Source organism: Mirounga angustirostris, unplaced genomic scaffold, assembly GCF_029215605.1.
Source record: "Mirounga angustirostris isolate CCGP_5_RB_7025 unplaced genomic scaffold, mMirAng1.0.hap1 SCAF_3, whole genome shotgun sequence".
Lineage (NCBI taxonomy): Eukaryota > Metazoa > Chordata > Mammalia > Carnivora > Phocidae > Mirounga > Mirounga angustirostris.
In genome coordinates, this window is record NW_026991711.1 from 134096545 (window position 1) to 134121332 (window position 24788).

Genomic DNA, 24788 nt, shown 5'->3' on the forward strand with positions numbered 1-24788 from the left:
TTCTGATTATAAAATCACACACATATTTAACATGAAAAGTATGGAAAAGTATAAAAATAAGACTATTACCCAGGGCCTGTTGTAAAAGGTTTTAGTGATAAAGTCAGGAAATTTTCTATTTTAAGATTGTGGTTTTTGGGCGCCTGGGTGGCTCAGTTGGTTAAGCGACTGCCTTCGGCTCAGGTCATGATCCTGGAGTCCCGGGATCGAGTCCCGCATCGGGCTCCCTGCTCAGCAGGGAGCCTGCTTCTCCCTCTGACCCTCCCCCCTCTCATGTGCTCTCTGTCTCTCTCATTCTCTCTGTCTCAAATAAATAAACAAAATCTTTAAAAAAAAAAAAAAGATTGTGATTTTTTAAAAAAGATTTTATTTATTTGTCAGAGAGAGAGAGAGCGTGCGAGAGAGCGAACACACAAGCAGGGGGAGTGGCAGGCAGAGGGAGAAGCAGGCTCCCCGCTGAGCAAGGAGCCTGATGCAGGACTTGATGTGATCATAATTTTTAATACAAAAATATATTCATTTATCATTTATGTTTTATTGTGTACCACAAAGTCTTTGGTGTTTGGTTCTTTTTTTAAAGATTTTATTTATTTATTTGAGATAGAGGGCGTGAACTCGCACGCGCGCCAGCACAAGCCCAGGGTGGGCGGGCGGGGAGAGGGGCAGAGGGAGAGGGAGAAAACAGGCTCTCCGCTGAGCAGGGAGCCTTACGCTGGGCTCCATCCCCAGACCCTGGGATCATGACCTGAGCTGAAGGCAGATGCTTAACCGACTGAGCCACCCAGGCACCCTTGCTTTTTGGTTCTGAACACATTTTCAAATCTTGAGTTAGAAATAGAAGAATCATATAATACAACAAAAGCAAAAATGAGAATCAGGAGGAAGCAGTTTGAAGGCTGTAAAAATTAATTTAATGCTAGAGCTTAAAGTTCATTTTGCCTCATTTATAGATGAAGAAGCTGAATTCCATGGAAATAACAGGCTCACTCAGGCTAGTGAATTTCATTTACTAGTTTGTGATAGAGTTGGAAGTGGACACTAGGTCTCTTACCTAGTTGGTTTAGAGTTCTTTCTGTAAAGTGGATAAACTACTGTTTTATACTATTGCTGTGCAACACATTTGTCCTAAACTTTGTGGCCTAAAATTACCTTTTTTTTCCCCTCACAATTTTATGACTCAGGAATTTGGGACCCGCAGGTGGGCATTTCTCACTTGGGTTCCCTCATGCGGTTCTAATTAGTTGTTGGCTGCCACTGCAGTCCTCTAAGGCTCAGCTGAAGTGGACCTTTAAGGTGGCTTACGGACAGGACTAGTTGTTGATTGCTTACTGTGGACAGGGAGCTCAGCTGGCTTTTGACCAGAGTGCCTGCAGGTGGCTTCTCCAGAGTGGTGGTCTCAAGTTGTTACATAGTTAGTGGCTTCTCCCAGATTAAGAGCTGGAGAGTAGAAGCTAAAGAACCTTTTCTGACCTGGCCTTAGAAGTTACGTAGTGTCACTTCCAACTGCATATTATTAGTTGGGAGTTGTCAAGGTGGGCCCAGATTCAGTGGGAGGGGACATAGATCCAACCTTTAGAAGAAGGAGTGTCAAAGAATTTGTAAACACATTTCAAAACTTCCATAACCAAGAGATGACTTTGCCATTGTTTTCCTTGGATTCACTTGCTATCCAAAATAATGACTAGTGATTATAGCTAACTAACATACCAACAATTGATTATAGATCTTTCCATCTATTCAGTGATTTTTTTGGTTGGGAAAACTGTCAAATGACAATGAAATAATGCTGCAATCAGAAATGGCTATTGTAGGGTTTTAATTAAAATTGGAGTTTTCCTAAAGTATAGTAGTTACTATTGTAGATCAAGAAAATGAAAGCTTATATTTAAGATTATAAGATACATTTTTTTAAAGTTGATCTTTACCTTTATGAACTCTTTTTAACTCTGTAAAGGAGAAAGTTGATGCAGGGATAAGATAAAAAGAGTATGACAGGAGAGTACCTAGATACAGATGTTCTTGAACAAATACATATTTATGCCATTTAAAATTCATTAAGGCTATGGGGCGCCTGGGTGGCTCAGTTGTTAAGCCTATGCCTTCGGCTCAGGTCATGTTCCCCGGGTCCTGGAATTGAGCCCTGCATGTGGCTCATTGCTCAGCAGGGAGCCTGCTTCTCCCTCTGCCTGCCGCTCTCCCTGCTTGTGTGCACGCTCTCTCTCTCTCTCTGACAAACAAATAAATATCTTAAAAAAAAAAGAAAGAATAAAAGGTTCCAAGATGTATATAATGTCCTACTCCCAAGTCAATATTTTATTTATTTTTATTTATTTATTTAATTTTTTTTTTAAGATTTTATTCATTTATTTGAGAGAGAATGAGAGAGAGAGAGAGAGCACATGAGAGGGGGGAGGGTCAGAGGGAGAAGCAGACTCCCCGCTGAGCAGGGAGCCCGATGCGGGACTCGATCCCGGGACTCCAGGATCATGACCTGAGCCGAAGGCAGTTGCTCAACCAACTGAGCCACCCAGGCGCCCCAATATTTTATTTTTTAAAAGATTTATTTATTTATTTGAGGGCGCCTGGGTGGCTTAGTCATTAAGCGTCTGTCTTTGGCTCAGGTCATGATCCCAGGGTCCTGGGATGGAGCCCTGCATGGGGCTCCCTGCTCAGCGGGAAGCCTGCTTCTCCCTCCCCCACTCCCCCTACTTGTGTTCCTTCTCTCGCTGTGTGTCTCTCTATCAAATAAATAAATAAAATTAAAAAGATGAGAAGAGGACGGTGACATCTTAATTACTACTATAGAGAAGTGATTGTAACAATTTAAAAATGTTGTAAGAATTTAGAATTGGAGAGACCCTAGAGGTAATCTGCTCTTACCATTTTGTTTTAAAAATGAAGAAACAGATTTGAAACTATAACAGCAGCAAGATTTCTATTTGTAAAGAGTTTTATTGAATGAGGGTACATATTGCAGTCTACTTAATTTCATTCATACAAGTTGTGTCAGAAATTTTTCCCTGCTGTCCCTAGAACATTATGTACTCAACAGTGCTATTTATACACATGACATTCTTCATACTACTACTACTACTTATTCTTTATTTGTATAGCTCATATGAAATAGGAGTAGAAAATGTTGTTTGTGTTGTATGGAACTGAAAAGAAAAGTATTTAACTTTATAAAGTATTTTTTAATTTACATTATATTAATTTTTTGTTTAGATTTATTTGTAACCAGATAATTCAGTTCAAAAGAAAATTATCTCTAGTATTATATGTACATGGGTCTAATTAGAGAGTTTGTCAGAGAAAATAGGATCTTTTAAATCAAGATAACTTTTTAAGATTATATTCACTGTGGCCATTACCATAGCAATGTCCAATTTATCTGTGTGCAGTGACCAGATCATTAATTTCTGTGACATTGATGTACTTAACTGTTAATACAAATGAAGACATTTAAGACACTTTTCCCTCTGTGTAACTGTAAACTATGTCCGTTGTGCAAATATTAAAAAATAGAAAAAAGCATAAAAAAGAAAACATTTACCTTCAGCTGTACCATCCAGAGATAACCATTGTTTATTAATTTTTCTTGTTTACTTCTAATCTTTTTTTTCTGCATACTTTTAGGTAATTGAGAAATACTTAAAGTAAGTTACTATGTAAATATGCTTTTAGTACTCTTGTCTTTATCAAGACAGAATCCAGATGAACAGTTAAAACTAATTTGTCAAAATATAGCAAAAGCAAGATTATTGAAATTAAAAGACGGAGTTGCTTTTCATAAATTAATAGGTAAAAGAAAAAATTAATTTTATTTTTGGAGATAGGAGGTTAATTCTAATCATAAATTACATTAATGGTTAAAAGTGAGATAGGGAATCATAGAAACTTTTGTTGGGAGGGCCTTAGAAATGTCTAATGTATTGCTTTTCTAGTGCAGGAATTGATTTTAAAACATTCCTGACAGTTGGTAAACCTTTTCATAAACACTTCCAATGATAGGGAGTTTACCTAGTTTCTGAGGCAACTTGTTCTTTTGTTTGATAGCTCTAATTGTTAGAATGTTCTTCTCAATACTGTGTTAAATACTGTAATTTTCACACGTTTCTTATTTTTTCCTTTAGAAAGATTTATATTTTTTTAAAGATTTATTTATTTGAGAGCTAGCGAGCATGCAACGATGGGGAGGGGCAGAGGAGAGGGAGAAGCAGACTCCCCACTGAGCAGGGAGCCCTATGCGGGGCTGATCCCAGGACCCTGAGATCATGACCTGAGCTGAAGGCAGAAGCTTATCTGCCACCCGGGTGTTCTTGAAATATTTTTATTTTTACTTCATAAGACACCTCCTTAAATATTTAGCTTTAATTATTTAATATTCTGTGCTGTACATGCCTTTTTCATCTACTCACTCCCTTTTAAGTGTGTGATTTGATTCAGTACACAGGCATGGGCTATCTTTTGATAAGCATACTGTTTGTTAAGGTCCAATTTTTTTTTTAGCCTTTTAGCATCTATGCTAGACCGTTGGCCGGAACCCAGTGGTCAAAAATGAAATGTCTAGGTTTTAACCCTCCCACCCCCCCAACACTGAACAGTTGACAAGCTAGAGGTCCTTCTCTGCTTTGTACTTGTAGAGTTGATTTAAAGTAAACTATCTCTGGGCACGTGGGTGGCTCAGTCAGTTAAGTGGCTGCCTTCGGCTCAGGTCATGATCCCAGGGTCCGGGGATCGAGTCCCGCATTGGGCTCCCTGCTCGGCGGGGAGCCTGCTTCTCCCTCTCCCTCTGCCTGCCTCTCTACCTACTTGTGCTCTCTCTCTCTCTCTGTCAAATAAATAAATAAATAATCTTAAAAAAAAAAAAAAACTATCTCAGATTCTAGTGACTTACTTAAATCTTTGTTTCATTTTATTGTTCTGGTCTTCAAGATCTTCTTTGGATTTTATTTTTATACCCTGATAAGTTAAATATTACTTTTAGCCTTGTATATTCTGTATTAACAGCCTTTGAGTATTATTTTAACCTTCTGTGAATTTACCTGACTTCTTTTTATGGAGCTCACATTTTTTTCATCTGTCTAGTAAATTCATCAAAGAAAATAAGAAAGGTTAATTTGGTTGAGAAACCATCTGTAAATTTTGCAGGCTAGGAGTTTGAATCTATCTCATTTTAGGCATTATACATATTTTGTGCCTGAAACACATATGGCAATGTGTCACTTCCCTGCCCAGGGATTAGTTAAGATTTCGAAAGTGTTACTCCGGGCTGCACAAATGCTGTCTGGATTGAGGTTGTACTTGATTTATTTCCTTCCTTGTCCATTGGACCATGATTTTCTCCCAGCTTTCTATACTGCTTCTTCATGGATAAATAGGGAAGAACTAAAACTTAACATCACGGATTTGGGGTTGGGTGTGGTATTGTGGTCGTAACTATATTTTCATCTTCCTTAATCCTGAAATTCCCACCAGTGGGGGTTCTTCCATTGTTAAAAGTATTGTTTTTTTCTCAAGATAAAAATATGGGACTTGTAATAGATAATATAGTATCTTGAGCAGATCGTCACAGTTAGGATTGGAAATCAGAATCATATTTAAAATTTATTTATTGGGCACCTGGGTGGCTCAGTTGGTTGGGCATCTTCCTTCAGCTCGGGTCATGATCCCAGGATCCTGGGATCGAGTCCCACATCAGGCACCCTGCTTGGCAGGGTGTCTGCTTCTCTCTCTGCACGTGCCCCCCCCACCGCTTATTCTCTCTCTCTCTCATATAAATAAATATTTTTAAAAATTTATTTATTAACTTAAAACTATAATCCATATTCATTGTTGAATAAATAGAAAATAAATGTTAATAAAAATGTAAAATTATATATTACTCTATCATTTAGAGGTGGCTTATTGTAAACATCTCTATTTTAACAGATTGATATGTAGTATATTTTAATGGTTTAATGGTTTCATGCTATACATGCTATTCTGTAACCTGTTTTTCTCACTAATGACCGTTTTGAACATTATAAGGAATATATTTTAACAGCTTTTATATGTATATGTTATCAGTACTTGAATGGTTTCATACTCTATATGCTATTCTATACAGCATGCTTTTTTCATTTTTAATAATGGTTTTTGAAGAAATATCTGGTCACAATGAAAATAGAGCCTCTGGCATTGTTTTCCTTTGAGTACAGGTATGCTATAATTTATTTACCTAATCTCCTGCTGTTGGAAGCCAAAGATTCTTTTATTTTGCTATTATAAATAACATTGTGATGAATAGTTATGCATATAGTCCTTATTCACTTGTCTGTTTATTTAGAATAAATTCCTATAACTGAAACTTCTGTTACAATGATAAATATACCTAAAGGCTTTTGACATGTGTATTGACAAATTGCCATTCAGAAAAATTACAAGACTGTGTATTTTCCCATCATTCCTTTAATCTCCCGTCCTAGCTGTATTTGATAATCTACCATGATGTGAAACCCAACTCACTGGTCTGTTTCCAGACTTTTGTCGTTGTGCTTTTGTTCATGCTGTCTTTTCTTGGAATGGCTTTCCTCTCCTTTGCTTGGTTACTTTTACTTGTTTTTTAGACTGTAAGGTTGGGAAATTTATAGAACTTTGTTATGCCATGACCATTGCTTGATCAAGGATACTCTTTTTATAGAAAGTTTATATATGAAATTATGAAGTAATCCTAGCCTGGGTTATAAAATGGTTTTTTTCCAGATTGGGAGAACAGTTTCACAAATGGCTGATAGCTGGACCTCACACTTTAGAACTCCCTGGGCCCTGTGTCATGATTTTATATTTTTGTGTCTGTTTTTTGTCTTTTAAGGCTCCAAATTTCATTTTGGCAAGTTACTCCAAGAGAAAGTGAGGGTGGTGGAAGAGGAGGAGGGGAGTGTAGTTTGGCCGTCAGTACTGCTGCCAGGTGGTAGATGGTCAGAGAGGACTGGCAAAGGGGGGATTTCACAGGGAGGGCATATGGAAGTGCTGAGTAAATGCCCATTGACTGAGCCAAATGTTATCTTTGGAAACCCCCAGCCCTGAGGATGGATGCTAGGTTTGCCAGAAATCTGAAGTTAAGGCTCTGGTGTGTAGGCCAAGGAAGCCATACCAGCAGATAAAACAGCAGCATGAAGCCAAGGCTACTTTTCTGCTTTGGAGATTTGATGGGCTGTAATTGAGAAAGTATCTGGGAATATGTACTATAGTTCTAACTGCCACCACCAGCATAACACCTTTGTTAGTACAACAGATTGTATACAAAATACTACTACACATGTCTTTATAAGATCATTGGCTCATATGTGTTTGGAAAATAGGAAAAAGATGTCAGTTTAACATGGAGGTTTGGGATTCCTATGTAGTCTTTCCTAGTTCAGGAGAGCTAGGATAATAGGGGTAGAATCCTATCCTTTAGCTGGAGGGGAAAAAAACCTGAATTCTGCTGTGAAGGCAGAGGAACCTTTTCAGCAACATTTAAAGAAAATGAGAAATTAGCCCTGGATGCAAAGGAGCACTTGCATCCAGGGCTGCCTCCCCAAGAGGCACACCTCTAGCTTCCCATTAGTTGCAAGAGGGGCAGACTGCTGCTTCCTCTGCTCTTTTCCCCTCTGTGCTCTCGTAGCTGGCTAGGTTCCCATTCTGTTGTGATGCTGTGTTAACATCCCCTGAGACAGCCTCAAACCACTCCAGATGTTTGTCTGGGCATCCAAATGATATCCCCAGGTATCGATTATTGCTTTTGTTACCTCTGGTTACAAACTTGAATAGGTTGTGAGTGGTCTGCCCCTCATTCCTTTTTTCCCCATAAGCTTTGTTATTTTTAATGTGTTTTTTTTTTTCAGGAATGAATATATCACATATAAGCAGAAATGCCTGTATTTTCTTCTTGGATTTTTTCCCTAAGTATCTTAAAATTTGTTACTACTTTTTTAACTGTCAACTCCAGGTTTTAATGTGCTATGCTTATTTTTCAGAATTTGATTTCTTGAACTGATTTTTTCTCTTAGATCCTTCAAAGCCTTTTCTCTTCATTGTTTTAGCCCTCTTCCCTTGCTCTCTTTTCTTCCTGTGCTAATCTGCTTCCCTCCTTCCCTTTATGTTCTTTGTGCATTTGATGTTATATTTATAAGGTTAGGAAATTTTTCTTAATAGGAAATTTTTTATTTTGGCATTTCTGGGTTTTTCAAGTCTTCCATTAAAAGCACAGATTAAATTTAAGAGTTCTTATATTTTAATACTAAGGATTTTCATTATATATTTTAATCACAATGCTAATTTTAAAATTAAAAATACATTTTATTACAGTATATACATAAAAGTGAAATGTGTTGATTAATACTATGTAAGCATGCCTATGTTACATATTTGACATAATTTATAAGCATACTTATATTTATGTAAAAAAAAAAATCCATGAATAGGACTGTATGTGATGCTAATTTTGTTTTCCTCCAGGAGGATCAGGATGGGAGTCAAGGACTGGGCAAGAGAAAGAGGGTCAAACTAAGCAGTAGCACCAAAGGTATTTATATTTAATTTTTTTCCTTGTATAAAAAGATAAAAATGAAAACCAAGAAACAGATTCTAACTATAGACACAGACTGATAGTTACCAGAGGGGAGGTGGGTGGAGGGGGATCAGTTAAGCAGGTGATGGGGGATTAAGGAGTGCACTTGTGATGAGCACCAGGTGGTGTATGGAAGTGTTGAATCACTCTATTGTACACCTGAAACTAATGTGACACTGTATGTTAATTAACTGGAATTTAAATAAAAACTTTAAAAAAAGCTAAAAATGTTTAATCATTAAGAATACTTGATGGGCTAGCCATTTTGAAGGGAGAATTATGTTCTTAGATTTGTCTAGTGATGGAGAAAGTATTGTTAGGGAGTGATTGTGGGGGACCTCAAAAGCAAATGAAACCCTTACTATTGGAATTTTGTTTCTTTTTTCATAAGATATGCATTATTATATTTGAGCCATAAAAAAGTAAATCTTTTCATTGATTCTTTGATTTGGATCCAGTGTTTTTGATGTCAAGTTTTAGTTCGATTTACATCTTTTTATAATCTGGGGTATGCAATATCTAGAGTGAAAAAGCGTAAGTATGGGAGAGATGGTGAGAAAGAGAGGTGGGAGGAGGGAGAGAATAAAAATGAATGGCAATTAAGGGTTCAGTAAGGGCTCAGTACATGTTTGCTCAAAGGAAGAAGTAGGTATTTGTGTAGTGAGGGAATAGATTAGTGATAATAATGAGTAATATTTATTGATCTTTTTGTATATGATAGACATAGTGCCAGGCACTTCACATATGTTGTTTTATTTAATTCTTAAAGTCACTATACAAAACAGTAATTATTATTATTATTAATTATTATTACTATTTTATGAATGAAGAAATGGAGGCATGTTAGAGATCACAGCTAATGAGAAGTAGATCCTTAATTCAAACCCCAGAGCCTAAACTGTTAATTACTGTTTTCTTGACCCTTACTAAAAGCTTTTCTGGAGTACTTGTTATTAGTTGACAGCCTGCGCTCTGGATTTTTGCCGTGGATTTCCGCCGTGGATTTCCAAATCTTAACATGGTCTATATTCTGGGTTAGTATGGTCTGTTAGAGAGTCTCCAGAGGTTAAATTATTATTTTGATGAAAAAAAGATTATTATTTCTGTGCTTAGTATATCTTGTGGTATATTTGCAACTGCTTGGAAAGGTGGAGCAAACAGGTAGTTTCAGTTGAGGCTCATTTTGTAAGTCTGTTCTGAGTTACTTATGTTACTGCATTTAACTTGGGGCTCCTAGTGTTGGGGACCCCTCAAGATCTTCTAGCCAGACTAAGATGACATTAGCCAGATTAACAGGAGAAAATAAAATTTAATATTGTACATATGGGAAATCATACAGACATGGAAATTCCAAAAACAGGCAAAATAAAGTATATAGGTAATTCTGAACTAGGGAGAAATGGGTAAGGGTCTGGGACTTCAAAGGGAAGACATGCAATTCATAGGAAGATGAAGAAGAGTAATATTTGATAAATACATGTTTGCTGGGCCCCTAGAAACAATAGGACACAGGTCTTGCTAGGTTCCGCCCTGTCTACCATACTTAGTTTATCGTAAAGTAGTTATCTATGGTGATAGCTCTCTTCCTGAAGCAGGTCCTCTATCTAAATTCTTTTTAGGTTTTTGAGGGGGAAGGTAAAGAGCTTTTCCTAAATCTGATGGATTTTGATTGCTTTTGTTTAAGTATAGTTGACACACAGTGTTACATTAGTTTCAAGTACACAACTTAGTGATTTGACAAGTTTGTACATTATGCTATGTTCACCACAAATGTGGCTACCATCTGTCCTGTTACATCACTATTACAGTATCATTGACTGTATTCCTTATGGTCTGCTTTTTATTCCTGCGACTAACTCATTCCATAACCGGAGGCCGGTATCTCCCTCTCTCCTTCACCCATTTTGCTCATCTGCCCACCTGTTCTGTTCTGGCAACCATCAGTTCTGTGTATTGATAGGTCTGATTCTGCTTTTTGTTTGTGTATGTATATGTGTATGTGTGTGTTTGTATATATATGTATATTATATATATATGTAACATTTCACTTATGAGTGGAATCATAGTATTTGTCTTTCTCAGTCTGACTTATTTCACTTAGCATAATATCCTCTAGGTCCATCATGTTGTCTCATGATAACTTCATCCTTTTTTATGGCTGCCTCATGTTCCATTCTGTACATATACCACATTTTCCTTATCCATTTGTCTATTGATGGACACTTCCATATCTTGGCCTAAATAATGCTGCAGTAGGGGTGCATATATCTTTTTGAATTAGTGTTTTGGTTTTCTTTGGGTAAATACCCAGTAGTGGAATTATTGGATCACATGGTATTTCTGTGTTTAATTTTTTGAGGAACCTCCTAATCTTCATGCCAAAGGAGCCCATCTTGGGGTGGTCTGCCCTTGGCCCTACACTAGCAAAGGGCATGAAATTTGCTCTGTGGTCCAGGATGCACACGTGCACACATGTTCCCCTTCTTCCTTGCCTAGCAGAGAACCTGTGGTGCCTGAAGGAAATTAGAAACCCATATGGTTATCAGAGTTGTCTTTGTATTTACCTGAGTCCTTGACACGCATCTGAGTTGAAGTGGACTCTTAGGTACATACTTGAGTTTCAGCTTTAGGGATGCCTCGAAAAAAAAATACCTGTTATGGTGTAAGAGGTCATTGTTTTCCTTCAGTCTGGTCAAACTTTGGTTGAAGATACTTTTTATGGAGACTTAAAGTTGAAGCTTATTTTATACCTGATTTTTTTCATATTTGAGATTGGATTGATTCTCTTCTCTTCCTTCCTCCGCTGGTGAGAAATGGTACAGAGATTTAAGACTTGATCGGTTATCATTTTTGCTTTAAGTATGTGCATGGAAGAAGAGGCTTTTTGAATTAGTAGAACCGCTGCTTTCACAAAGTGATAGTTGCTTTTGAGATATTGAAAGTCCAGGGATTGGTTTAGTTTTTGTAAGAATTTGGTTCAATGGTTTGAAAGTGAGCTGAAAATAAAATAGATAATGACAGGCAAGAGGTTGAGGCACTGTGCTACATTCACTGTCTATTCTCAAAATTAAATTAAAAATTAAAATTAAATTTTAAGGATGAAGAAAGTGAGGCCTAGAGGGCTTCAGCTAACATGATTATTGAGCTCCTGAGTTATGGAGCCTGGACTCTGCTGTCTAATGAAAATCTTTACGTTACTCATGTATTTGTACCACATACTGATTGCTCAGAAATCTCTTTTTACAGTTTGGCTTAAGGTAGTTTAGGTATTGTAAAAATCATGACAATTTAATCCAGATTTTAAAGGTAAATATGTAGTTATACATAACTAATGGAAGCATTTCTAACCACATTTCCATAACATAACACAACACACAAAGCACATCACACATGTTTTAAATATCTTGGGGAAACTGACATCACCTATTTTAAGAACGATAACAGTGAAGATATTGTGGGTTTTTTTCTTTGCTTTTTTGTCTGAAGATGAAAAAATGGAATCGTATATAATTGCAGTTATTTTCATTTTAGTAGAAGCCATAGCTTTTCTGGTTCATTTGGATTGTTTTATTTATTTAAAAAAAAGTGAATGTATCTTTTTCAATATATGACATAATAATTATGGTAGCTTCAGGCTTTCATTTGGCAAATGCAGACTTGCAGAGTCATAACTGAATTCTAAGATTAATACTACAAGTTTTTTTAGCTTTGTAAATATTTTTAGAAACCCTTTTCTGTAAGAATTTTATTTTTTTTTTTGGTAGTCTAAAATTTTCAATCATATTAGTGCTAAATAAATTGCAAGAATTAAATTGACATCAGCAGTATGCTCTGGGTTATATGCAAAATTAGAATATAATTTTGTCACCTGATTCAGTTGGGCCCTAATTTTATTACTTTTTGGCTTTGAATCTGTCAGTGTGTGCCTTTGAATATATTTTACTTAATTTTTTGCAAGACCAATTTATTTCTGTTTTTAAAATCATTGTCATATCATGGGAATGATCTAGTTCAGGAGGAAGAGATTTCTGTTTTGCAAGTAGAAAATTCTGAGATTTATTTATTTTTAAAGGTTTTATTTATTTGACAGAGAGAGAGAGACAGTGAGAGAGGGAACACAAGCAGGGGGAGTGGGAGAGGGAGAAGCAGGCTTCCCGCTGAGCATGGTGCCCAATGTGGGGCTCGATCCCAGGACCCTGGGATCATGACCTGAGCCGAAGGCAGACGCTTAATGCCTGAGCCACCCAGGCGCCCTGAAAATTCTGAGATTTAGAAAATAAAGAATAAGTAGTTTCCACTAAGGAGATGTATAGTATAATTGTATTTATATTTTTATTGCTGTTACTTTAGCTTATACTAAAGGCACACTGAAAGGGAGTTAGGGAATTGGGACATAACTTTTGCTTCTCTGTAGTTAAAATTGTAATGTCTCCAGAATAATGAAATTATTATTCTGAAAATAATGGGTTATTAATTATTAACAGAAAAATTGGGTTAAAGTTATGTCTAATAAGTACTGATTCAAGCCTGTTAAAATCAGAATGTCTTATAGAAGGATCAAGAGAGAGATGGCATGCTTATTGATGGCCTGCTTATTGTTACATTTTTTAAAAAAGATTTTATTTATTTCTAGAGAGAGAGAGAGAGAGTGTGGGAGTGTGAGCAGGGGAAGGAGCAGAGGGAGAAGGATTAACAGACTCTGTGCTGAGGGCAGAGCCTAGTGTAGGGCTAAATCTCAGGACCCTGACATCATGACCTGAGTCGAAATCAAGAGTGGGATACTTAACTGACTGAGCCACCCAGGTGGCTATTGTTACATTTGTTACATTTTTAGACCCATGACCTGAGGAGATGTGGTGTGACCACATTACTCAATAATAGAACTGTGAGACTGAGGTAGTGTTAGTTGAAAAAATGCTTCAAGGTTACTCTGCAAGACAACTCCAACTGTAATGTAGTTAGGGCTATATATGAGTATTTTGGTGTATGTGATATTATTTTTTAAAATCCCTCATCTAACTCTAGTCCTTGTGTAAGCATCATCACTGAACCAGTCCATTCACAGCTAACACTTGCTGTATCCTCTTAAATGTCCTTATACAGACCTGATGATCCAGAGCAGTAGCCCAAGCCCAAGATCATTTGCTCCAACAAAGACCAGTTGTCAGAATTTTGTAGTTCTTTTTTAGGAAAGATACTAGAGAAGGTGAGAGAAAGAAATAGCTGAAGTATTAAAAATACTCAGTTCATTATATACCTGTTGAGACCTTTCTCTTGACTAAGGATGCAGAGATTAGTAGGAGACAAAGTAGCCCTTAAAGATAGCTTAGAAATTAGCCATTTAGTAATTTTATCCCTTTTTGAATGCTTTTATTTAAAAGGGGCATCCATTTTCGGTTTCCCCTATGCATGAAGAAGGGCATCTTGAGTCCAGTGCAAGTAAGCATGTATAACATTCTTTATAATTTTCCTGGTATATTCTTACCAGATAAAAAGTAAATGCTTCTGTATATACTAGTGTAAGCAGTTCATTAGTAATTACTTCCTGCAGCAAAATTAGTATTTCATTTTTGAAGAACAATTTTAAAGAAATAAATTATTGAATACTATAAAATTACCCCCCTTTTCTCTAAAAACTAAAAATTAAAAGATTCAGTAACTTTGGGATTTATGGCTTTAATATTTTGTTTTTAGCTTAAAATTACTATTACTATTAATATTAGTATTAAGTACCATGAATATTGTTCTTGTAAGATAATCTGAATCTTAGTAGAAAATTTAGATAAATGGCTTATGTTAAGGGCAAGTAATTACTTATTTTTTTAGTACCTGCTTCCCTTTTAAAATATAAGGATTAAGTATTTTATTATTTATATACCATGGAGATTGTAGAAACCTGGATTGATGATGTCAGTATTATTATTGAATTATTGAAAGGGTATCCTTAATTTGTAGATACACTCAAGTGTTTGAGGTTAATGGCTTATTAATTATAGTAAGGTTTAAATGAGATGAGCAACTTAAATCATTAGGTGATAAGTTTTCTTTTTTTTTATGTAGATCAATCTATAATGGATGTTTTGAAACATAAAAGTTTTCTAGAAGAACTATTGTTTTGGACTATAAAGTATGAATTCCCTCAGAAGATGGTAACTTTCTTACTCAACATGCTTCCAGATCAAGAGTATAAGGTATCAATGTTTTTTCCCTTCCTTTCTGAACTTTGCTCCCCTTTCTTTGCCATTTCATTATGAAAATTTTTTGGTTTGTTTTTAAGCTGTGGCTTATTTTATTGTAGCTTTGAGGACTGAGATAACACTAATAAAAAGCATTAGCTTCCTTTGCTGTCAAAACAGGGTTTGCACAAAAAGCACAGGATCATAGCAGTATTCTTAAGGGTAGTCTGTCTGCATGAAACTTGGTCCAAAGAGAATGCTTGGGGACAAACAAAAACATAATTACACAAGTAAATATGTAGTCAATTAAATTGTGGTAGGTTCTCCAAAGGAGAGGTACAAGGTGCTATGAGAATGTTTAAGGGGGCAACTGAATTTGGATTGTGGGGCTAGAGGGGCATCTGGCTGGCTCAGTTGGTAGAGCATGCTACTCTGGATCTCGGGGTCATGAGTTCAAGACCCATGTTAGGTGTAGAGATTACTTAAAAAAAAAAATGGATTGTGGGGTTAGGTTTGAGAAAATCATAGGGTGCTGGCCATAACCATTAAAGACAGAACAGTTTTGACCTATATACACATGTAGGTAGGTGAAGGCTCTAGTCCCAGAGGGTCTGGACCCTCACCTATGACCACCATGTGGTTATGGCAAAGTCACACAGCCTAGTGTATGAAAAGAAAATAAATTTTGTTGTTGTTCTTCTTCTTCCTTTTTTTTTTTTTTTTGGCTGTAGTTCTTCTTATGGTTTAGGTAACAAAGCCTCTTTAAGAGTTACACTTTAATGAATAATGCCATTGTTTTGTGTCTTTATACCCGTTTAAGAAAACAAGAAGAAATGTATATGTTACATAGAAAGAGTATTTATTTAGTCAGATAGTGGTCAGCTTTCCAGTCAAATAGAAGACATTTCTTTTGGAGTAATCACATTGCCTTTCTTGATTTTAGTTATATTAAATCCTCTGGTATGGTTTTTAGTTGAGACTTTCGATTTTGTTGTTAAAGTAGATAGCACAGAACAAAGATACCTACTTTGACATTAGTTAATTGATATATTTGTAAGCAAAGTGTATTTGTATTTTTAAATCATGGTATTTATAATTGTTCTAAAACTTTAATAATTTAAAGTGCCTACTAAAATTTTTGTAACCACCCAAGTATTTTGTTAATGTTCCAAACAAAAGAATGTGACTACCATCATAATTGAAATTACTTTTAAAATTACTGTGGATGTCATCATAAGCTAATAATAGCTTTCAAATGTTGATACTAGGTATTGGAAAATGTGTTATAAAACTCAAAGTTAAACTAATATGTTTTTTTCTTCCTATTTAAAAAAATTTACAGGTTGCTTTTACAAAAACTTTTGTTCAGCATTATGCTTTCATTATGAAAACACTGAAGAAAAGTCACGAATCAGACACAATGTCTAACAGAATTGTGCATATTAGTGTTCAGTTGTTCAGCAATGAAGAGCTAGCCAGACAGGTAACAGAAGAATGTCAGCTGCTGGATATTATGGTCACTGTGCTATTATACATGATGGAAAGTTGCCTTATTAAAAGTGAGCTACAAGGTAAACTCAGAATTATTTCACTAGTTTTATTATTGGTATACTTTGTGTAACTAGTCTTAAAAACCTCCTTTTATGCTTAAGATAACTTTAAAAATATTATAAAATAATACATCTTTGCTAAAGAATTTTTTGAAAATTTTCATCAAAATTTAAAGACAAACTTTATTATTTTTAAGACAAACTTTAAAATTACCTTTAGCTTTGTTATTCACAAATAACTATTGTTAACATTTTTGGATATTTTTCTGTCTTTTTGTGTGGTAAGAGTATATTTACAGATTCAAATAATACTTTAAAAATATACTACAACTTTAAAAATATGTTACTATATTGTACATGTTGAAAACATGTTTTTAAATGATTGCAGGTATTATATGGATTTACCATAATTTAACCATTTCTTTATTAGACATATTCCTATTTTTTATTATAAATTTGTTTTTATCTGCCTTAGACATTTTTATATGCCTATAGTTTTAGACTTTAAAAGTTGAAATAAATCTTGCCTTTTTTTGTTTTCCCTTAGTGAGGTCTTTAGTTTTTTCTTTGGTGCCTACTATATGATTGATACTCCTCAAACTACCATAATACTTCTAGGACCTCCTCCCATTCTCATTTCACTGTGGTCTTTCATCTTAACTTTACCTCTCTGTAACAATTTGTATTATTTGAGTATTTGCTATGTATGAGGCACTGTATTAATACCATTCGTATGTTGTCTCAGTTAAGCTTCTGAACAGTTCTCTGAGATTGGTATTATTATTATCCTTATTATTCTCACTTTAAAGATGAATAAGTTGAGGCTTAGAGAAGTTAAGGCATTTACCATAGGTAATACAGCTAGTAAATGACAGAGCCAAGGTCTTCTTATCTCCTGATGTCAGAATCTGCCCTTACCCATGACACAAAGCAGGTCAACATCGATTGTATTGTATCTTCACTTGTTGGCACGTGGAGCTAAACTTTAATAACAAACAATACGTGAGATTAAATCTTAGGACCTTTCCATTGTCTTTGGAGGAGAGATCTTGTAGTTGAGACTTGCTTTGTTCCCCTTTTACCTCCTTTTGCATATCAACTACTGTTTTCTCTCTGTTCTCATGTGATCTATTCTCATGTGATACCATAACCTGAAAATTGGTGTATGCTCAGTGCAGGATGCAATGCCTTATATATGCTAATAATAGCTAGCAAATATGATAGCTACCATCTTTTGAGCACTCACTATGTGCTATGCTCTTTTCTCAATACTTTGTATTATGTTATTTAACCATCTGTGAAGTAGATACTGTTTTTTCCATTTTATAGGTGAGGGAACTGTGGCTTAGGGAGTTGAAGTCAATGATCTATGGTTTTATAGCTGTAAATAGTAAGGCTGGGTGTCTGCTCACTATGTGACTCTGTCTTCCTATTGTAGGTATAGTGGGAGCATAATACATTATTTACATTAAGCAATATATCTCTTCACATTTTAAAGGAAAATTTAAAAGCTGCTTTGCATTATAGCTCTTCTGTCTTCATGTAAGATGACCCTTTTTTTCCGAAGATTCAGCTACATATATTACATGTATTGCTTTTCCTTTTTTGAAATAGTATCTATCATCATTCAGTTGTATCAATGATATTCTTATATATAGAATTATATATTTAGAGAAGGACTTTTCACAAAAAGAGTATTTTTAATTTATAAACTAGAAATCTTTAATTTTTAAAAATTGTTTTAAATTTTTAAATTTTTATTTGAGAGAGTGAGAGAGGTGGGGGGGGATGGAGGGAGAGGAAGAGAGAGAGAGAGAGTCTTAAGCGGACTCCATGCTGAGTGTGGAGCCCCATGCCAGGCTCTGTCTCATGACCCTGAGATCATGACCTGAGCTGAAATCAAGAGTTAGATGCTTAACTGACTGTACCACCCAGGTGCCCCTAAACTAGAAAACTTTTTTTTTTTCTCAAAGATTTTACTTATTTATTTTGACAGAGAGAGAGAGACAGTGAGAGAGGGAACACAAGCAGGGGGAGTGGGAGAGGGAGAAGCGGACTCCCAGCTGAGCAGGAAGCCTGTTGCAGGGCTCGATCCCAAGACACCGGGATCATGACCTGAGCCGAAGGCAGACGCTCAGTGATTGAGCCACCCAGGCGCCCCTAGAAGACTTTTAAAATTTAGAAGTATCTGCTCTTTTGGAAAGAATCTGGAGTCTATTTTCTTGACTAAATGGTTTAGCTGTGCTTATTAGTTATATATAGTTTGCCCTTGATCTTCAAGGAAGAATGTTTGAGATGTGTTGAAATCTCCTATTTTTTCTGTAGCTAGATTTCCTGAAAGAGTTTATATTTGTTTCCTTGCTTTTTAGTCACTTAGTAACTGACCTCAGTGTAGTGTCCACTGCCATCATTCTGTTGCTCTCTCTGACATTGTTTGTGACTCTAGTGGTCACATGTTCTGCTTTTCCCAGAATGGCTCCAAGTAATCCTATTGTTCTGACATAGTTATTTATACAATCTCCTTTACTCTCAAAACTCCCATTTTATACAATAAATTATATGCTCACCCTTTTAATGACACACAGGATGGGGAAACCTGTGGCCACTCTTTGGACCTTATCTTTCCTGATTTTCAGTAGCATTTCACACTGCTGATCGTCTGTTCTTTCTGTGACCCAAAACTCTTTTCTGCTTGTTCTGTTGATGTTGGTGTTTTTTGTCACTTTGTCCCGGTATCTTTGCTCTTCTCACTTTTCCCATGTTTTCTGAAATCATACTGCAAAGTCTTATTTTGCTTTCTGTATATACTTCCCTTCTAATGCAGTTAGTCTGTTCTGGAGATTCTTACACAAATTGAATTTTCCGGAAGCTAAATAGCTGTTAGTAGCGTTGCTAACTAAGATCCTTAAATATAAATGTATTTTTTCCAGCAGTAAATTAATTATTTCTAAGCCAAGGTCTAAAATGATCTTTAGCTCCCATGGTGTTTTATTCCTCTTTTAAAAGTAGCATAATGTTTCATGATACATTTATTGGTTTTCTAGAAGCACCATAAACTTTCCTGTTTTTACATAAAGAGTATTAGAATGGGCTTTAAATATATTGAACTACCTGTAACTAGCTACAGATATTACAACAGGATCTCTGTTGTAATAAACAAATACTTTGTTTTTATTTTTTAATAATTCTATCTAGCTTTTGCAGAAATTTTCATTAACAGTATTTGAAGATTTTGTCTATACTATTAGTAAATACAGAAGCTGATACAATGAGAATTCACATGGCCACAGCAATAGCTAAAGATTAAAAGGAAAAAGCCTCTAGTAGTAAGCGATCCCTACCTTACACTTTTACTTTGTTATATTTGCTTCTGCACCATATTACTTTGTGATTCCAAACAACTCATAACTACTTGTATCCCTGAAATTTTACAATTTGTCATATGAAACAGTCTATATAAAAATGGAAACTTAAAACCATATGTTGCAGGGGTGCCTGGGTGGCTCAGTCGGTTAAGCATCTGACTCTTGATTTTGGCTCAGGTCACGATCTCAGGGTTGTGGGATCGAGCCCCACGTCGGGCTCTGCACTGGGCATGGAACCTGCTTAAGATTTCCTCTCTCTCTCCCTCTGCCCCTTTCTCCCGCACTCACTCTTTATCTCTCTCTCACAAAAAAGCCAAAAAAACCCCCCAAACCCCCAAAACTGTATGTTGCTTAACCATAAGAATATCTGTAGATGGTAATAATCCCAGATTGATCTGTCCTGCATATCACACTGTTTACTGAGCTATATTCTTTGGATGTCTCCAAGTACCTCAAACACACAATGTCCACACCAAAAATTCCTTCTTCTCTCTCTATCAAGCCTGCTTCTTTTCTATTATTGTGTGTGTGTGTGTGTGTGTGTATGTATGTATGCGTATGTGAGTACACAAGTGTTTGGGTACCATCCTCCAACCACCTATACAGTTGCTCAAGTTAACAACCTAGGAGTCATTTTTTACTTCTTCGTGCTCCTTGTAGATGCAATGAACATCACCAAGTCTGTCATTTAAACCTTCTGAACATCTTAAAATAGCTGTTTCTCTTCATCTTTACATCTTCACGCCACCACCATAGTTCAAGCCGTTGCCGTCTCTAGGCGTCATACCACTAGCCATCACCACCCTCCTTTAGTCACTGTCCACACTGCGTATCTGATCATGTCCCTGTCTCTCAGCCCTGCCCCCCAGTGGCTTGCCATCCTCTTCACATGAACTCCAAACTCCTGAAGCTGATTTTTAAGGCCTTCTGGTTTCATTTGTGCCACCCATCCTCTGCATTCTTTGTCCCAGCGATTCCATTCTTTTTTTTTATATTGCTTCCTCTACCTAGAACACAGTTTCTTCTCACATCCCTAGTTTATTTGGCTGATCCTAATTCCTCCTTCATTCCGTAGATCTTAGTTTAGACATCACTTCCTCAGGAGAGTCTTTTCCTCAATTGTAGACTAGCTGTATTTGTTCTTATAACTTCTTATACTTTGCCTATGATAGCTGTATCACACTGTCTTCTTATCTCAGTGGATAGACTGTGTAAGTTTTGATTTATTTACCACTTTATTCTCAGAACTTAATAGAATACCTGGCCCTCAGTAAGTGCTCAATAAATATTTGTTGATGAGTGAATCTCAGTTGGGGAAAAATAGAAGTCCTAGTCACTTTATTTTACCAAAGGTTCCAAGGTGTTTTTCATAAGAACAGTAGTATTTAAAGCAGAGCCAGGAAAATAGTCATTTTGATTAATTGTATTCTGCTTATTTATATTCTGGTTTCAGTTGAATAGAACAGTGATTTTCACTGTTTAAAAAATTTTAAATTCCAGGATCACTGAGCACTGTCCCATTAATATCAACTGCTCACCAGCTCATGGTGGCAGTAGTTGTCAGTCAGAGAGGGTTTTCTCATCTCAGGTGTGGGTGGTTTGTAAAAGCCCCACTTCTTCATTCAGTTACACCCTCTCTCATCCTATTGAGAGGCACTAAAAGAGAGCATACTTAACTTTGTGGGTCCTGTTCTTATATATTATTAAATTTAAGAGTTGGGTAAAGTAATTTCATGGACTGAAACCTAAATTTAATGTATGGAAAATAAGAAGTGCAGTAGAAGCCGCTTCAGTGATGAGTTTATTTTTTTAAATTTTTAAAAAAGATTTTGCTTGACAGTGAGCTCGTGCGCTCAAGAGAGAGACAGAGCACATGCGCGCGTGTGTGCATGTGCACAAGTGGGGGGAGGGGCAGAGGGAGAGGGAGAAGCAGACTCCTCGCTGAGCAGGGGCTCAATCCCAGAGCAAGACCCTGAGATCAGGGCCTGAGCAGAAGGCAGACGCTTAACCAACTGAGCCACCCAGGCGCCCCCATTGATGAGTTTAACAAGTAGATGGTTAGTTGAAAAAGTTGGTTAAAGTGAGGAATCATAAAAAAAAGATACATGTATTAGACAGTGCTTTTTAACTTAAAATACAGAGATGCTTGTTCATTCTCTAATCTGTTAATTTTGGGCAAAGCATTTTTTTTTTTTAAAGATTTTATTTATTTATTCATGAGAGACAGAGAGAGAGAGAGAGAGAGGCAGAGGGAGAAGCAGGCTCCCAAGGAGCCAGGAACCTGATGTGGGACTCGATCCCAGGACTCTGGGATCATGACCTGAGCCGAAGGCAGATGCTTAACCATCTGAGCCACCCAGGCGCCCTGAGGGCAAAGCATTTTTAAGTTATGGTTTCCTTGACTGGAGTTCTCCCTCATCACTTCTGCAAAGCATCACCCGTGATTTCCAGTTTCAGTTTCTTTAGATTTAGAACATAAAAATCTTTTTTTTTTTAAACATTTTATTTATTTATTTGAGAGAGAGAGAATGAGAGAGAGCACATGAGAGGGGGGAGGGTCAGAGGGAGAGGCAGACTCCCCACCGAGCAGGGAGCCCGATGCGGGACTTGATCCTGGGACTCCAGGATCATGACCTGAGCCGAAGGCAGTCGCTTAACCAACTGAGCCACCCAGGCGCCTGAACATAAAAATCTTTATGAAGCAATCTGAGTGTAAAATTCTAGGTTTTTATGATTTTTCTCTAAGATTTTTTAACGTTTTCTTAAGCACTTTTATTGTCTCTCAAAAGCTTGTGATCCAGTTTTTGTAATACCTGTCTTCATTTATTCATATTTTATCAGTTTATGTACTTTAAATTTTATAATAAAAAGAACAGTTAGCATGCACAGAAACAAAAACAGACTCTGGATAAGTATATATCTTGGCTTCTGTACTAGGGAATAGGTTACTAGCTTTGAGCATTCTGTATATTATGGGTATTAGTATGTTTTACAGTAGGAATGGGGGGCTCATTTGTCCAGTGAATTAGTTAATTTGGAATAGGTTAAGAGAGCTAATGCATATAGGCTCTAACTTCTAATAGTAAAGATTTGTACATATCTAATCTTTCCCTACCCACAATAATTAAACTTTGAGGATTTTTTTTAAAGACTTAAGAAGTTTATTTATGTGTGTATCTTTCATTTTTGGAATACTGTATTTGCTAAAAAGTTATATTTACATATTCTCTGAGTAGAAGAAAGCAATTATGTATCGCTTATATCATACAGATTTGTTGATAAGATGTAATGAGATTAATCTAGGGATAAAAATATTTTATTGATTGGAACTGAAGATACTGCATTATGTTGTTAAAATCAAGAAAATAATAAGGTTTTATGAACATATAGCTAGTTCAATAACATATAATATGTTAGACATGTGGTAATAATTATTATAATGATGTGCTTAGTGTTGTGTTAGTGCTTCATTTAATTCCCTTAAGATACGTGTCTTTTCCCCATTTTGTAGATGGGGAAATTGATTCAGAGTCTAAGTAACACACCATATGTCTGCCTGGAGTTTGAATTTAGAGATCCCTGATTCTAATGTATATAATGTATATCATTGGTAAAGGTTTTTTTTTTTTTTTAACTTATTTATTACTGGACTGTGTGTGTCTGTTTTAGATGAAGAAAATAGTTTACATGTGGTAGTGAACTGTGGAGAAGCATTACTGAAGAATAACACTTACTGGCCTCTTGTCAGTGATTTTATTAATATCCTTTCTCATCAAAGTGTGGCTAAGAGATTTTTGGAGGACCACGGTTTGTTAGTTACGTGGATGAACTTTGTATCTTTCTTTCAAGGTATGAATTTTACTTTTTTTGTTATTTTTTTTAGTTTACAAAATGCCTAATGCAGAACCATCAAATATACTAATTAAGAGATAATAGCACATTGTTCAGGTTACATGTGAAATGTCTCATTTTAATTAACATTTGTAAGTACTTTAATCAAGTGTTCATGAAAATGTCAGAGTTATGAAAAATACCAAATTATTAAAAAGGAAACAGGAGTGTAAATCCTGGACTTTAAATCATTAATCTATTCTTCAAGAAAGATTTATAACACTTTCATAAAATTTCAACAATTATGAAACAAAATTTCATAAAATTTCAACAATAGTTTTGACTTTCTTATTTAACATATTCAATTATGTTATATAAGAGACAATTCACAAAGTGTTTCTAAGAAAACCTAGTTTGTAAAAACTTCTAAAAGGACCAGATTATTTTACTTTAAATAATTTATTTATTTCTCTACATATTGTGTCACTTATGCCATTTGTGTGCACTGAGTGTTTGGTACTAGGAAGTATTTTACTTGATTTTTAATATGAATACTTGCTTCCATTTGGCAAGGTTTATATCTGCTTTAATTTTTGCAAGGTATGAACTTAAACAAGCGAGAACTAAATGAGCATGTGGAATTTGAGTCTCAGACCTACTATGCTGCCTTTGCTGCTGAACTTGAGGCCTGTGCACAGCCAATGTGGGGGCTCTTATCCCACTGTAAAGTTAGGGTATGTTGAAAATGTTTTTGTTAATTTCTGTCTTTACCTTTAAAAGAGTGATTTAAGAAAAAGATGTGTGAGAACATTGATTTGTTTACTCATATATATTAATGGGCAGTGTTTAATTATGAATTCAGCTCTGTGAAAGCTGACCTGAGACATTATTATTCTTCGGCAAGTTGGAGTTCATTATATTATCAGATCCTTGCAGCCTTCCCTTACTGTGAATAGTCTTTGGAGCTTTAGAAGTCTCCACATTTATCTTTATTGCTTCATTTTATCCATTATCAATTAATTGCCTGATGCTTCTTGTCTTTTAAGGAATGAGAATAGTTCTTAATAAAGTTTACATTTTTAAGATTCCAAGCACAAAATTAGTATACATTTCATATAACTTCCAGTTGTCTGCAAAAGGAATCTTAAGAGTAGCATGGCAGCAACATAAATTCTTATAATTGGGTAAGAAAATGATCACTTGTAATTGCATGGACTTGTGTCTTTGTATATATATATTTTACTTTTGCGTTTTAAAGTTTTGGTTTGATGGG

The 24788-nt window shown here is 35.8% G+C and overlaps 1 protein-coding gene across 9 annotated transcripts in view; it reads left to right on the forward strand.

Moving 5' to 3' along the window:
* The window catches only part of UBR3 (ubiquitin protein ligase E3 component n-recognin 3), a 224860-nt gene that overhangs the window by 41907 nt on the left and 158165 nt on the right, over positions 1 to 24788 (forward strand). For all 9 annotated transcript variants that reach the window (XM_064586669.1, XM_064586668.1, XM_064586662.1 and 6 more), the window contains exons 6-10: positions 8482 to 8548; positions 14654 to 14784; positions 16112 to 16340; positions 23354 to 23533; positions 24116 to 24249. In XM_064586669.1, the coding sequence (XP_064442739.1) occupies positions 8482 to 8548; positions 14654 to 14784; positions 16112 to 16340; positions 23354 to 23533; positions 24116 to 24249 (741 nt within the window). The remainder of the gene's footprint in view (positions 1 to 8481; positions 8549 to 14653; positions 14785 to 16111; positions 16341 to 23353; positions 23534 to 24115; positions 24250 to 24788) is intronic.